General features: G+C 40.0%; 1 protein-coding gene across 1 annotated transcript in view; it reads left to right on the plus strand.

Moving 5' to 3' along the window:
* Window positions 1-13,530, plus strand: part of TTC23L (tetratricopeptide repeat domain 23 like) — a 52,012-nt gene extending 38,482 nt beyond the window's left edge. Inside the window, exons 11-13 of the mRNA XM_032415185.1 lie at window positions 3,938-4,020; window positions 12,631-12,704; window positions 13,394-13,530. Of these exons, the coding sequence (XP_032271076.1) occupies window positions 3,938-4,020; window positions 12,631-12,704; window positions 13,394-13,530 (294 nt within the window). The remainder of the gene's footprint in view (window positions 1-3,937; window positions 4,021-12,630; window positions 12,705-13,393) is intronic.
* Window positions 13,531-16,109: the final 2,579 nt, after the last annotated feature.

Here is a 16,109-nt window from a genome sequence, read left to right on the forward strand (position 1 = left end):
CCTTCCTTCCTTCCTTCCTTCCTTCCTTCCTTCCTTCCTTCCTTCCTTCCTTCCTTCCTTCTTTCCCTTCCTTCGTTCCTGTCTTTCTTTCTTTCTTTTAGAGAGAGAGAGAGAGAGAGAGAGATATCACAAGTGGGGGGAGGGGCAGAGAGAGAGAAAGAGAGAGAATTACAAGCAGACTCCCCGCTGAGTGTGGAGTCCAGACAGGGCTCAGTATCACAACCCATGAGGTCATGACCTGAACTAAAATCACAAGTCAGGTGCTCAACCTACTGAGCCACCCAGGCGCCCCTCATTGTGGTTTTCATTTGTATTTATCTTGAACATCTTTCCTTGTCCTTATTTCTCATTTTATCTTCTTGGGTGAAGTGTTGATCCAAATCTTTTGCTCATTTTTCATTAGTTGTTTGCTTTCTTATGATTCTTTTAGAAGTTCTTCATATATCCTAACCACGGGGTGCATGGTGCCTGCAGACTTGTATATGACTCCTTTAAGATAATTGTCAAGTTGCCGGTGTACAATTGTTGGGTGTTTGTATAAACACATGTTCCTAGTTCATGCCATAAATGATGCTATAAAGTGAAAAAAAATGAAAGTTCTTCATATATTCTAGATACAAGTTCTTTATTTTTTTAAAAAAGATTTTATTTACTTATTTGACAGAGAGAGAAAGCATAAGCAGGGGAAGCAGCAGAGGGGGAGGGAGAAGCAGGCTCCCCTCAGAGCAAAGAGCCCGATGCAGGACTCCATCCCAGGACCCTGGGATCATGACCTGAGCTGAGGGCAGACGCTTAACCAGCTGAGCCACCCAGGCACCTTTAGATACAAGTTCTTTAACAAATATATGATTTGGAAGTATTCTCTCTTGGTCTGCAGTTTGCCTTTTCATTTTCTTAACAAATGTCTTGTGAAGAGCAGAAGTTTTAAAATTTAATGAAGTCCAGTTTATCAATTTGTTCTTTTATGGATTGTGCTTTTGATGTTTTACCTAAGAAATCTTTGCCTAACCAAAGCCACAAAGATTTTTCTCTTGTGTTTTCTTCTAGATTTTTTGTAGTTTTAGGTTTAACATTTAGGTCTAGATCCACTTGAGTCAGTTTTCCTATATGGTACTAGGACTGGATCTCAGTTTAATTAATTAATTTTGCATATGGATATCTGGTTGTTCTAGCACCATTTTTTGAAAAGACATTCTTTTCTCTACTGAATTATCTTTGCACCTTTGTCAAAAATCAGTGTGTGTGTGTGTGTGTGTATGTGGATTTATTTATGGATTCTTTTCTATTCCACTGATCTGTTTTTCTATCTTTTTTTAAAAGTAGGCTCCACACCCAATGTGGGGCTTGAATTCATGCTCCTGAGATTAAGAGTCACATGCTTTACCAACTGAGGCAGCCAGGCACCCTCTGTTTTTCTATCTTGATGCCAATAACATGCTGTCTTGATTATTGTAGCTTTAAAACAGGTCTTGAAATCAGGTGGTGTTAGTTTTTCACCTTTGTTCTTCTTTTTCAGTGTTGTTCTGAGTATTCTAGGTTCTTTGCATTTCCACAGGAATTTTAGAATCACTGTATCAATTTCTCCAAAAACACGTGCTGGGATTTAGATTGAGATTACATTGAATGTATAGATCAGCTTGGGGAGAATTAACATTTTAACAATCTTGTGCTTCTTACCCATGAGCACATGGTGTTCCTCCATTTGTGTAGATGATCTTTACTTTCTCCCAATAATACTTTTTATAGTTTTCAATGTACATATCTAGTGCATCTTTTCTTAGTTTTATTCATACTGACTTCATATTTTGATGGTATTTTAAATGTGTCATATGAATTTCAATTTCTGATTGTTGATGCTAGTATATAGAAATACAAGGGATTTTTTTAATATAATAATTTTGTGTCCCATAAATTTGCTAAACTCACTTTTCTAGTAGCTGTTTATAGATTCATCAGATTTTCTACATAGATGATCATGTCATCTGCAAATAAAGCTTTACTTCTTTCATTCTGATTGATGCCTTTTATTTCTTATCACATTGGCTAGAACATCTAGTAAAATGTTGAATAGAAGTGGTGAGAACAGGCAACCTAGTCTAATTCCTGTTTGCAGGGGAAAATAATTTAGTCTTTCATCAATTAGATTTGATGTTAGCTGTAGATTTTTTTATAGATACCTTCTTAGGGTGAGGAGATTCCCTTCTACTCCTGGTTTGCTAAGGAATTTTTTTTTTTTTTTTTTTTAAAGATTTTATTTATTTATTTGAGAGAGAGAGAGCATGAGAGGGGGGAGAGGCAGAGGGAGAAGCAGACTCCCCGCTGAGCAGGGAGCCCGATGCGGGACTCGATCCCAGGACTCCAGGATCATGACCTGAGCCGAAGGCAGTCGCTTAACCAACTGAGCCACCCAGGTGCCCAGGAATTTTTGTTTTTAAATCAGGAATAGATGTTGGATTTTATAAGCTTGGGTATTGGGTATTATAAAAATTATTTTTCTGTACCTACTGCTATAATCCCTGATTTTTTTTATGGATACTTCCTATTCCTGTGCCTTCAAGTTCACTGGTTTTTTTTTCTTCAATGTCAAACTCTTAGTCCCATCCAGTGTATTGTTCCTTTCAGACATTTTCATCTCCAGAAGTTTGATTTGGGTCTTTTAAAAAAATATGTTTTTCATGTCCTCACTTAATTTTTTTAATACATGATTAAAGTTACAATAACAGTTTTAATATACTTCTCTGCTAATTCTAACATCTATATCAGTTTGGGATTGATTTTTCTCATATGGATCACACATGCCTTGCTATCTTTGTATATTTTACCTTATTGGGTGCTGGATATTTTTGTATTCCTATAAGTATTTTTGAACTTTTTCTGGAAGTCAGTTATAGTTTGGTCCTTTTAGGTCTTGCTTTTTAAGATTCAGTAGATGAGACTAGAGCAACATTTAGTCAAAGGCTAATTTCCCCCATTACTGAGGCAAAAGCCTTCTGAGTACACCACCCAAAGGTCCATGAAAAATGAGGCTTTCCAGATTGGCTGGTTGGAATAAGCACTATACCTAGCCCTGTTCCCTCCAGCCCCATCAGCTGATTCTTTCCCCAGCTTTAGATGTGCTAATCAATACTCTGCTGAATATTTAAAGGGGACCCACTGCAAATATTCCTGGATCTTTTTCTATGCAGCTGTCTCTTTCTTACTCTGCTCTGAGAGCCTCCTGGGACTCCCAGCTCCTTATCCTCAATTCAGGGAGTCTGCTGAGCTTCGCTTTGTTCCCTTCCCTGCATCATGGCCTGGAAATGCTCTCAAAGCAATAATCTGGGGGCAGTCATAGGATTTATCTCACTTGTTGCCCTCTCTCAGGGACCACTGTTCTTTGTTGGCTGATGTTCAGTGTCTTGAAGATAGTTTCATATATTTTGTTTACTTTTTCTTTTTTTGGCTGTTTCAAGTGCAAGGGTAAATCTGATCCCTATTATTCCATCTTGATTGGAAAGAGAGGTCAGCAATAAAATTTTAAATGGAAAACTGCCTAAGAGTAAAGTGATACAGCATGAGAATGAACTGCAAATTTAGGACCCACACACAGATTTCATTTATGTCCATCCATTTGGTCATAGCTATTTGGAAAATCTTCATGGAAACCACTATTGCAGCCATGTTTTGGCCCTGTTACTTCGGGGATCCGTAGCCACATAGGGCAGTGGTAGGTGCAGTGAAGGGGAATGATACACATAGAGCATGGGAGTGTGCAGAGCCTTCAGTTCAGGCTCCTTGTCCTCCGTGGCTGGGAACCAGGAGGAGATGCAGTGCAGAAATTTGAAATGTAAACTCATGATAGCTCCATTCCACTAGTGCTCTCCTGAGTTTGGTTTATTATGAAGCTGCTTGCCATCTGATTCTCTTTAACCTGCTGTGTTTCTCAACTTACCTATAGTGTCTGATGATTCAAATCCTTTTATACGGAAGTGAGCACAGTAAAAGCAGAGACACAAGAGACCTCCTTAACCTATTGCAGAGGTGAGTTCTGGCTCTGATCATCAACCATGTCATCCATGTGGATATGTGGATATGTGGATAACATGGCCTTGCCCAGATTCATTCACCAACGGTGATCACCTTTGTTATTCTTGCTAGTAAGGCAGAATGCCAACCTATACTATGGATTTGGCCAAATCCTTTGGAAGTAACTAGTTGATTTCTAGTAGTGTCTCAGAAACCAATGTTATGGGGGTCTGCTGCAGTAATACTTAGTATTTATAAGATCTCTTTCAATGCTGAGCATTGGAACTAAATCCTACAAGGTAGTATCTCAGCTGACAACTTGTGACAGATCCAATATGGACTTATACAAAGTAAACGAATACATTAAACTTGTTTTTTCTTGCTGAACATACAAAATCTAGGTCCTTCGATATAAGGCAAGTATTTTGGCGGGGGAGGGGGTGGATTTAATTATCTCCAGAGTTAGTAATAAAAGAGTGTTTTGTGCAGACTTGTCCCTTTCTTTATTTGGCATATCATTGCTTTTTGTTCATCTCACAGTGATGTTGACCTTGAGCTATTCTCTTCAAAGACAGATTAAAATTTGTTGGGTGTAAGTGCCTATAACCGAGCTAGATCCTAGTCATGAAGTACTTAATCCTCACAAAACCCTAGGATGATAGCTCTCATTTGACGGAAGGGAGCCCAATGTTCTGCAAAGGAACGTGCCTAAATTCACTTAGTCTTAGAGGTTTGGGCCTAAGCAAGTGTGACTCTAAAGGCCATGTGCTTTTCCCTTAGAGCCCTCTAATAAGGAGGGGCAGTGTTATGGAGCGAGAGTCAGGACCCTGACTGTAGCTTACCAGAGGTGGCTCACAATGGGTACGTTTCTCACCAGGCTGGACAGGTGAGGGACAAGATGAGCAGAGAGAACACATTCAGTGCATCCTATCCCCACCCACCTGAGTCAGAGCCACACCTCAACGAAGCCCAATAGAAGACTGTGTCCTGCTGTATCAGTACCCAGAAGAGGGCTCTCTAGCCTCTCTAGTAATGCCCATGTGAGGACGGTGTATGGGAAACTTTGTCCTCTACTTGCTAATGGGTATGCAAATACATTTTCCTGGTCAAGAACCATAACTATATATGTGTATATGTATAGTTATGTGTGTATATATGTATAGTTCATTTCAGAAATGAACTTTCAGAAAATACATAGTTATATATAGTTAAATATATAAAGTTCAGAAATGAACTTTCAGAAAAACAAAATATATATATATGTAGTATAATTTTTTTTTTTTTTTAGGAGGGGGAAGGGGCAGAGGGAGAGAGAGAATCCCAGGTGGGCTCCACACCCAGCACAGAGCCTGACTTGGGGCTTGATCTCACAACCCTGACATCATGACCTGAGCTAAAATCAAGAGTTGGATGCTTAAGACTGAACCACCTGGGTGTCCCCATAATAAAATCATAGGTATACTATAGAACTCCTTCCAATTCCCTGGCATTGTAAAATATATATATACTATTTCTAACCCATAAATAATCCTATTAGGTAGGTGTTTTTATCTCCCATGTTCAGGTGATGGAAAGTTTGAGTATCTTGTTTGAAATCACCTAGCTGGTGAGGGTAGTAAGATTTGAACCCACATCTATCATATTTCAAAAATGCACTTCTTTTTACTATGCAATAAGGATTCTGACTTTGATGAGAATACATATGGAGACACTTGGTTAGCAGGTAAGTCTCCAGAGGTGCATTTTACATATGGTGAAATGAGGACTGGTATTTACCCAGGAAGAGGCAGAGCTGGGATTTTGAAATCTAGCACCAGAATGTGCTTTTTGTAGGCAGTGTAGCTTACGCTCTGAAGGCAGACTGTTTGGATTTAAAACTTGGGCTCCAACCTCAGCTCTCTGACCTGGGTAAAGTTATTCAAGTTTTCTCGGCCTCTATTTATTTATTAAGAAAATAATAGTACCTTGCTCAAAAGGTAGTTTTTCTGAGAATAAGATTATATATAATACAGCATACTTAGATCAAGTTCTGGCAGGTCTTAAATGCTCAGTGGATGTTGGAATAATAATAATAATAACAATAATGATAATCTTTCTGAGATGCTGGAGGTAATAGGTCTGAATGTTTAAATGAGAAGCTTTTGTATGTCATGCAACTATTATTATTTTATTTTATAAGTAATGAGTAAAGAGTATATATTACTGGATTCATCCCTGTCAGCTTAACCTGCCTCTGCCATGTACTAAATATGTGGCCTGGGGGAAATCATTTAACCTCCTTGAACCTTGGTTTCTCCATCATTAAAATACAGATAATAGTATACCACATGAAGTTGTTGTGAGTTTTAAATAAAATAATGCATAGGACGGTGCCTGGCAGAGTACGTGCTCAGTCAATATTTGCAAAACAGCCTTCCCTCCCCCTTCTCCCTCAAAACTGGAGCTAAAGTTCCACTCAGCTTGTATTTAACAAGAGAAATTTCAAAGTAGCTGAAGTGAATCTACTTGCTCAGTAGCCTGAGGTTTTCCTTCCAGTCTTTCACTGTTCCTTGTTCCTTGTCTGTGGTTTGAAAAGAACCATAGGAGAAGAAGAAATGAGGAGGGGTTGGTCTAACCTCATTCAGACCCCAGGTGGTATGAATTTCTTTAGGTGCATGGAGACTGACTCTCTCTGTAAATGGCAGTGAGACCGGGACCTGGCAAGAAAATCCATGTAAGAGGAAGAGTCTTTTGAAGGGTTCTGCTGTAGGAGAAGTTGAGTCAGTAGAGGTTTTTCTTCCACCGAAACAAGCCCATATCTCATTCCCCAAGAACTGCTGAGCAAAGCCATAGGAGTAGCTGCCAAAGCCCAGATGTCAAAAAAAACCCAGTACAAAAATTGTTCTCTTTGCTTGAGCATCTCGCTGGAATAATCAATCCCAGATGGCCTGGAACACTGCGAGTTTTCCGATGTGCTCTTGTGCTTTCTACCCCACCTCCTCCGGAAACCCCATGACAACATCCACTGGATGTTCACTGCCAGGAGCCCAAATTCTTGGCTTTTAAAGCCTCTGCAAAGAAGTGAAAGCAGAAATGGCCCCTTGAAGTAGGAGTTAATTCTAAGTTTAAATGGTAGTTGCAATCCTCAAGTAAAGATTTTAGTGTATTGAAAAGGCACAGAACATCTCAGATTTGGGAGTAAACTTTTACCTAAATCACAAATGTACTTCAGTTTTAATTATTTACATATCAAGCTCCTTCTAGGCACTAAAAATACTAATATGTTTAAGATAGAGTCCTTTCAGAAAAACAGACACACGTGACTAGATGACTAGTCTATAGTAAAGCATTAATAGAAATGTAAACAAAGAGGACAAGTAATACATTGGGAGACTAGAAATATGGGTGGAAACTGTGTGTACACTGGGGGGGGCAGGTTGCTGGGTCTTCAAAGGAAAATAAAATATCAGCAGGTAGCAGAGAAGCCAGAGGAGGGCATTTCCGGTAGCAGGAACAAAAGCACAGTGGCATGGAGATATTTGATATTTCTGAGGAAATACAAGTGACCGAGGGTGGTTGTGTTTTAAGGTACACGAGTAAGAACATGCTGGAGATGAGTTTGGAAAGATAAATTAGGGTCAGGTTTTGTGATGTTTTATGTGCCACGGAACTTATTTAGTAGTCAGAAGGATTTAAGCCAGATATGACATAATCAATTATTGGCTCTACAACATTAACTCAATGGAAGGATAGATGGGACCTAGGGAGATTTTAGAAGTAGGGAGATCAGTTAGGAGGCAGATACAACAGTCCAAGGGGGAGGTATTGGGAGCCTTAATTATCTAAAGCCATAGTAGGAGGAAGGTGGAGAGGATGGATTGAGAAACAATTTGTGATCTATTCTAAAAAGACCTTAGCACCAATTAGATGGGAGGTGTGATGGAGGCAGGAGTCACAGGAGGCTTTGAAGTTTCTAGCTCGGACAATTGGATGAATGGCAACGCCACTAAATGAAATAGTGTTGACAAGTGGAGATCATCCTGGAGGATGTCTAGAGGGTCTGAGGAAGATGATGATTTCTATTTTGGGTGTGTTAAGTTTGAGGTACCCACAATGCGTCCACTTGGCAATATCTAGTAGGCTGAATGGTCCAGGAGCTCAAGGAGATAGATTCTGAGGTGAAGGGAATGGATACGAAACCCATGGAATATGTATATATCAAATGAAAGGGCTCGGGAGAGAACACTTACACTGATTTTAGAGATAATATATGCAATGTGATTTGGAATCAAAACAGGGCTTAAATTTGAGCTTTCCCATTTGCAGTGAGACTTCCTGTGTCTTCCTTTCTTCATCTGAAAAAACTGTGCAGAGGCGCCCGGCTGGCTCAGTTGGCAGAGCTTATGACTCTTGATTTGGGGCTTGTGAGTTTGAGTCCCATGTTGGGAGTGGAGTTGACTTAAAAAAAATTAAAAGAAATAATCTTAAAAATGTGAATAATAAGAGCACTCTATTTCAAGTGCTTTACTTAATGTATGGCACATAGTAAGCTGTGAAATGTTAGTTATTGTAATTACTATTATTGTATTATTTGGGGGTCATGCAGAAGGAGGGCCTTCTGTCCTTGTAGATTTTATTTTTAAGATTTTATTTATTTATTTATTTATTTATTTAGAGCATGGGCGAGAGGGGGGATGAGCAGAGAGAGGGGGACAAGCAGACTCCATGCTGCGCAGGGAGCCTGACACGGTGCTCCATCTCAGGAACCTGAGATCATGCCTTGAGCCAAAATCAAGGGTCACAGGCTTAACCGACTGAGCCACCCAGGTGCCCCTAGATTTTTTTAATGATAGCAAAACAGTAGAAACAACTCAAATGTCCACCAGTAGAAACACCAGTACATGTTTATGGTCAATATAATGAGGTCCATGTTTATGATCATATAATATGGTCATTCAAAAACATGAAGTGGAGCTTTGAAGAGTTATAGAAAAATACTGCAGATATATTATTAAGGGTAAAAACATGAAAAATACATATTAATGAGTATTATATGTAGTATAACCAATAAATATATATAAATATATAGTTAGTAAAGGTAACAGTAATTATCTCTGGACATAGGATTATGGGGGACTTTCAACTTCTGTATTATATGTTTGTGCTATTTGACTTTTTTTCTTTACAACAAATATGTATTATACCTGTGATAATAAGAAAGATAAGTTTTTAAAGAGTATGGCATGTGTGTCAAATATTAAGAGACAATATAATGCAGTGTTAAGAGAATGGACTACAGTCAGATGCCTGGGCCATAATCCCAGCTCTGTTATTTATTGGTTGTCTGACCCTGGACAAGTAAGTCACTTTACTTCTCAGTTTCCTTACATATAAAAATCTATAAAATGTGACTAAATACATTAATGTAAATAAAACTGCTCAGAAAGAGGCCTGACAGAGTATGTGCTAATTAGAGGTGATGGATGATGATGATGATGATGATAAGAGAATGAGGACTAATTAGAAGCCATTATGCTGGCAAATAGAGAATCACCAGTGTGATTAGACCAAGCTATATTGGTAGAACAGATTTCTGAGATTACTGCAGTAATCCAGATAGCTGATTAAACACCTCTCCAAATCAGGAACTCACTCATTACCTGTCAAAGTGGCCCTTTCCAATACTGGACAGTTCTAATGGTTACAAGAATGTAACAGTCAAGGTCATGGATTTTAGAGTCAGATGGGCCTGTGGAATCCAGGCTCTGCCATTTTCTATGTGTCATTAGGCAAGTTATCCTAAGCTTCAGTTTCCTCTAATGAGGAGTAGAATAGTATCTATAATATGGAAACATAAGGAAGAACAAATGAGATTTTTACATAACGCACTTAGCACAGTATCTGGCTTATGGTAAATAAATACTAGCTCAATAAATAGTCAATAAATACTAGCTACTTTTACAACTCCAGCTAGTCATCCAGACATATAGGAAGGATGAGAGTATGGTGCATCAACTTCATTTTTGTTATTTTTAAATGTTTCTAGGACAGCCGCATGCCAAAAAGCTATTTCGGTATTCCTTTTGGAGGGTCTTAAGATGTAGAAGCCAGCAGAAGCAGCAGGGAGAATCATCCTTTTCTCTTCACAAGAGGGGAAAGAAGGAATGCCCACTGATCGATTAGTGGTCTGCGGTCCTCTTGGTCATGTGAACAGAACAGAACAGCCTCTTCTGGGCTGAGGGGCTAGGGAGGGAAAGCCGAGGAAAGTAGGATTTGGGGAGAGTATCTCCAGAGAGCAGTGCAGCAAGGCAGGGCATAGGTGATGTGCTGTCGGCCAAACCAGCCTTGGGCAAGACCTTCGTGATGAACTTTATGCTCCATCAGCTGGTTTCCCGGCTGTGGCGTTCCTGTTCTTTTCCCAGCATTTACCAGTAAATATTCCAACACTCCCTCTGCAAAATTCGGGGGGAAAATATTTGGGCAAACCTTGGTGTGTGGGTGGGAGGCAAATGTGCTCTTGCATCCTGGTGCCAAGGGGCAGCGGCTTGTTCAAGGCAGGCTACTAGGAAGAGCTGGAGGCACTGGGGCAGGTGGGGAAGGGAGCCTTTAGCTGCTCGCCTTGGGGCCTCCCTGAGGAGGAACAGAGGCTGCTCAGTGGCAGAGAGGTAGTTCGCGGTACCTTCTCTGTAGCAAAGCAGGGGAGGAATTCTACAGTCTACAGCCTTCTGCCACATCCACGAAAATGGATTGTTAGGAGGACATAGTGTGCAAGAGGGCAAGGAGATCGAATATTTTTCATCTCATGGGCCCACTCTGTTAGTGGTTTCCTAGAGCGATGCTTGACGTTCCAGAGCAAAAGCCTGGGTTTGGTGGTGGAGCTGATTTACTAGTATTGTCCCAGGGTATGGGTGGGGGGGATGGCTGACCCGCTGTCACAGATTTGCTATTCGGGTACAGCGACAAGAGCAGGATACATTGAGCGAAGGCACCTCATGTGTGAGGCCCAACTCTGCTATGAAATAGCTACGTGACCTCTGGTTGCCTAAACATTCTGAGTCTGTTTCATCTTTATTCATTCCTTCAACAAACATCTCGTGAGCACCTACTAAGCGCGAGGTGTGGTTAGAGATGCGGGCGCTAATAAAGATAACTAAAACACGGTCATTACTCTTGAGACAACAACCAAGTGGGAGAGGCAACCATGAAGAAATAATGAAAATATGAGTGAGTCCTGTAGTAGAAATCTCAGTGCAGTGCGAGTGGAGAGACAATCTAAGAAAGCTGGTTAAAGACTTCACTGAGAGGGTTACATCTGAGTTGTTTCTTGAAGGGCGAGTAACAGTTCATCCAGGTGGAGAAGAGAAACCATTCCGGGAAGAAGGAACTGTATATGCAAAGGCCCTGAGGCATGACAGAGGACAGTGTATTGAAGCAATGGTAAGTTCTTTATGGCTGCTGTACAAGTAGCATTTCCTAGAGGGTACTGCAGGGGCTGCTGATTGTAAGGGATGTGGCACTGACTATGAGGAGGAGGGAGAAAGGCTCCAGAGGCAGATCAGTTTAGGCAAAAACAAACTAGGGTAAACAAAGTGACACACGTTCATTTCCCAGACTTCTCAGAACTTTTAATATACTAAACTTCCCTATTTGGCATGTTGAGAAAAAATTAATTAAAAAAAAACACAACACTGTATTCATATATACCTGAATTCTTTTTGAAATGGTCAGTGACTTAAATTTTGGCAAATAAAACAGTCTTTAGAACCAAAGTAGAGAAACCATCTAAGATTTGGTTTTATTTTAAAGCAAGGGGTGTAGCACATGCTTGAACTGAGGGTACAAGAATGCTTTTGTAGTTTGGTAAAGAATTTGGGCCCCACTTCAGGACATAATAAAGTCTGTGAACACGACTACCTCACCAATGAACTATTTTATCTGATGGCAGAAACATGACTTCAGTACATCCCTATGAACTAATTTTTCTTTATGATTCATGGTGGTTGAGAGTTAGCTCCGGAGATAGACAAGCCTGGGTTCAGACCCCAGAACCACCACTTTCTAGCTGCAGGTAATCCTGGTGTCCTCATCCACAGAATGGAGATGAGAATGGTACCTGTCTCTCAGTGTCATAATGAAAATAAAATGTATGTAAAGTGGTTAGCAGGGTGCCCCGCCCCACAGTATTGGTATGTTACAGTATGTAACAAATAATAGCTATTTTTATTTTTACTGAAGCCTGGGCTTTGAGTTTATTACCTTCTAGTTACAACATTGGTGCATGAAGCAAAAGGAGAAGGTTGGTAACTATTGTTGGTGAAAAGCTACCACCAAGCTGGTGTGGAAAACATTTTGCTGGTTAACATCTCGAAAGCGAGCTGGAGCTTATCAGCCCTTGGAAACAGACAGTCTGACACAATTACTTAAACCCAAAGAAGATAATGTATACGCTGTGGATGGAAATCAGTGTCCTTTCAGTGACCTGGAGATTTCAGGCCAGGGGAATCCTGCCACCTTGTGGCAGGAGGGTAGCAGGCCCAGGCAGATTTCTGGTTACTATCACCAGCAGAGGTCCCTCAGATTTCTGCCCACCTCTGAGTTTATGAGACCCTGGGCCATTGACTCAATTTGCGCCTATTTCTTCTACAGATTTGAAATCACATTATCTCTTGGTTTACTGAGAAGGAAGTTAAAGTGCCAGATAGCTTTCTGTGTTTTATGCAGTCAGTAGTAGAGAATGAATCTGTCTTTAGTGTTACTTGCATAGAAGGAAAGTCTCATAAAATTTTGTATCTCATGTTTCTGTGGAACAAATGCTTTTTTTCAGGCAAATAGGGGCTATGAAAACCACACTTTGCAGGCTTGAGGTCTAAATAGGAGATGACTGAAGAACACTTAATAGAAACCAGGTTTCTGGACCAGATTTCTTTTGGACCAGATTACTTCTAACTCCAGCCCAACTTCTCCAGTATTAGGAAATCAGAGTATGGGAATCTTAATGGCTGGAAATGGGGAAGATAGATCCTCTCTGTAGCACTTAACAGGGCCTCTGGGCTCTAAAATCTGTGTGTTCATGAGAACAGACCACCTGAAAATTATGAACAATATAAAAGACCCTAAATTTGACAAATTTTTTCAGCTGTGATTAAAAGCAATCCAGGTATCTAAGACATCCTTGGCTGCCATCTGAATCGAAGGTAAGAGCTCCCTGCTCTTTAGGGAGAAAAACCAAGACTCTAGAATCATTTTAGAGGCCTATTACAAGAGTCAACATTTTAGGGGTATGGGCACATGGTGAAATAGTTGCCACAGACTCAGTCCAGCCTTCTAGCTTAATAAAGCAGTGATTTGGAGCTGGACGAGATGGCAAGAACAAAGAAAAACGCACAAATGGTTTTCTCCTTCCCTTTAGGTCTTCTGTTATCAGTAAAGAGAAAACCTCCATACAAGATAGCCAACAATAAAGCCAACCTGTTGATAACAAAAATTCTGGATCACAAGATAGATTTATCAACACTGATAGCAATGGCAGATCAAAGGCAGAATTAAGGACTGTAAAGAAAAAAAAAAAAAAGGTCTACTGAGCAGCACCATTACAGGTAAAATGCCCAGGGGCCATTAGAAAGCAGGATCCTGATTGGTAACTTGGGGTGGAGAGGGGGGTCAGAAATCTTTTTTTAGACCGACGCTTTTAGTTTTTTAGTGACTGGGACTCCAATACCTTTCTTATTTCCCTTTTATAACTTTAATTTTTTTCAGTTCTGGTTTTTAAAGAAGATTCTGCAATATCTAAGTAGTTTATTGGTGACTTTTAATATACTATTTGGAAGTACTTTTAGTCATATCCTGTTTCAGGTCACTAAAACTGCCTTGTGAAGAAACATTTGATCTTCCGAAAACATTTGCCCTGGTCTCATGCCATGTTAAGAGAGAGGGCTTTTTGATTCTTATTATAAATGAAGAAACAAGGGACAAGAGAGGTTGATTTGTTCAAGGTCAGCCTGGAGATTATAAAGCTGACTTCCGGAATCATAGATGATTATACCTTCTATCCCACTAGGCTGCCCTCAACCCAAATTGGATTAAGGAGGCTTGTTTTATGGAAGGAATGTTCACCAAGGTTTAAAAAAAAAAAAAAATCCTTACCCCCTGAACAAATGTGTATCTAGGAAAAGAAATTGGCAATCTCAAATTAAATTCCTTACTGTCTTCTTCAAGGTACTCAGGGAGAACAATCAGATCCCTGTGAGTTTATGATATAAGAAACTTTTATTTTCCCTTTTCATCGGTTCTCAGTTGGGTTAGCAGATTGAATGGAGCTCAAAGACTGTCTTTGGGATCCAAGTGTCTTCTAACAACATCTCTACTTCACTCAGTGCTTATAAGAATTGGTTCTTCATTCAAAAAATTTTTTATCTCAGTCCTTTGTTCAGTCTGTAAAACCTAATGATGAACCAGTACCCAAGCAATGTATAGTGGTGAGTAGTGCGCTGCTTTGGCTGAAGTACATACTACCAGTTAATCCAATGGCTTGTCTACAGACTGGTAGTCTCCGTCCTGCAGCTGTGTCCTCCCCTCGCTAATTCCCAGAGAGCTTTCAGTTTGGCACTCAGGGCTAAAGTCTCAGATTGCAGCCCTGCTTGAAGGCAGCTGTATCCCACTGACCTTTACTGCAGTGCTTGTGAACTGGTCACCCAGTCTGTCCTTGCTAATTTTAGCCCTGTCTGGAGATAGGCCTGCTGTTCTTACACAGAATATTCTGAATTGACTAAAGTAGCCTCAGAAGAGTTGCTTCCATTTTCACATATCCAGACGAAAATGGGTTTTCAACAAGGACTGTGATAAAAAACAAAAGTACTAGACAGAAGTGGCCATTTGGACTCCATTTTGCATAACACTAAAATTATTTTGGGGGGCCCCAAACGTCTTAAGATCTCCAGACTGACAAACCTGTATCAATAAAACAATAGCATAAAGTGTAACATTGCAAAACAAAATGTTATTGGTGTGATCCTTTTATTGCATTTGAAATTAGTTTTAAACACTTAAACATTCCCAGTGTTTATTGTCAGTGTAAAGTTGCTAGTAGTCCATTTTGTGAAATTTTGATGTTAAATTGTTTAATGAAACGGTGGTGATAATGAATGGTGGCTATGGTTTAAATATCCTCATACCTGAGAAAATATTAAGTTGTTACTTATGTCGGTTCTAAAAGTTTTCAAATTTTAGTATTTTGTGAAATCCCCAAGTTTTAAGAAACCACCTTGGAAATAGTCAACTCAGTAAAACTGAATATAAACTTGCATTCTCTCTTGGAAAACTCTGGATGAGAACTAAGCCACTTTCTAAATTCATTCATTGGGAACCAGCAATCTGGATAATCCACCCCAATCAAACACTTGATGTTTCTAACAGATCTGAGTAAGGTCATTCACAACCTTCAGATTCTTTTTAAATTAGCTAACAGGTGGTGGGAATGCAAGCTGGTGCAGCCACTCTAGAAAACAGTATGGAGGTTCCTCAAAAAGTTGAAAATAGAGCTACCATACGATCCAGCAATTGCACTACTGGGTATTTACCCCAAAGATACAAATGTAGGGATCTGAAGGGGTATGTGCACCCCGATGTTTATAGCAGCAATGTCCACCATAGCCAAACTGTGGAAAGAGCCAAGATGTCCATTGACAGATGAATGGATAAAGAAGATGTGGTATATATATACAATGGAATATTATGTAGCCATCAAAAGGAATGAAATTGTGCCATTTGCAATGATGTGGATAGAACTGGAGGGTATCATGCTGAGCGAAATAAGTCAATCAGAGAAAGACATGTATCAAATGACCTCACTGATATGAGGAATTCTTTTTTTTTTTAAAGATTTTATTTATTCATTTGAGACACAGAGATAGAGAGAGAGAGAGAGAGAAAGCATGAGCAGGGAGAGAGGCAGAGGGAGAGGGAGAAGCATGCTCCTCGCTGAGCCAGGAGCCCAATGTGGGGCTCGATCCCAGGACCCTGGGATCATGACCTGAGCTGAAGGCAGACGCTTAACCATCTGAGCCACCCAGGCGCCCCTGCTATGAGGAATTCTTAATCTCAGGAAACAAACTGAGGGTTGCTGGAGT

This window comes from Phoca vitulina, unplaced genomic scaffold (genome assembly GCF_004348235.1).
Source record: "Phoca vitulina isolate PV1807 unplaced genomic scaffold, GSC_HSeal_1.0 scaffold17, whole genome shotgun sequence".
NCBI lineage: Eukaryota > Metazoa > Chordata > Mammalia > Carnivora > Phocidae > Phoca > Phoca vitulina.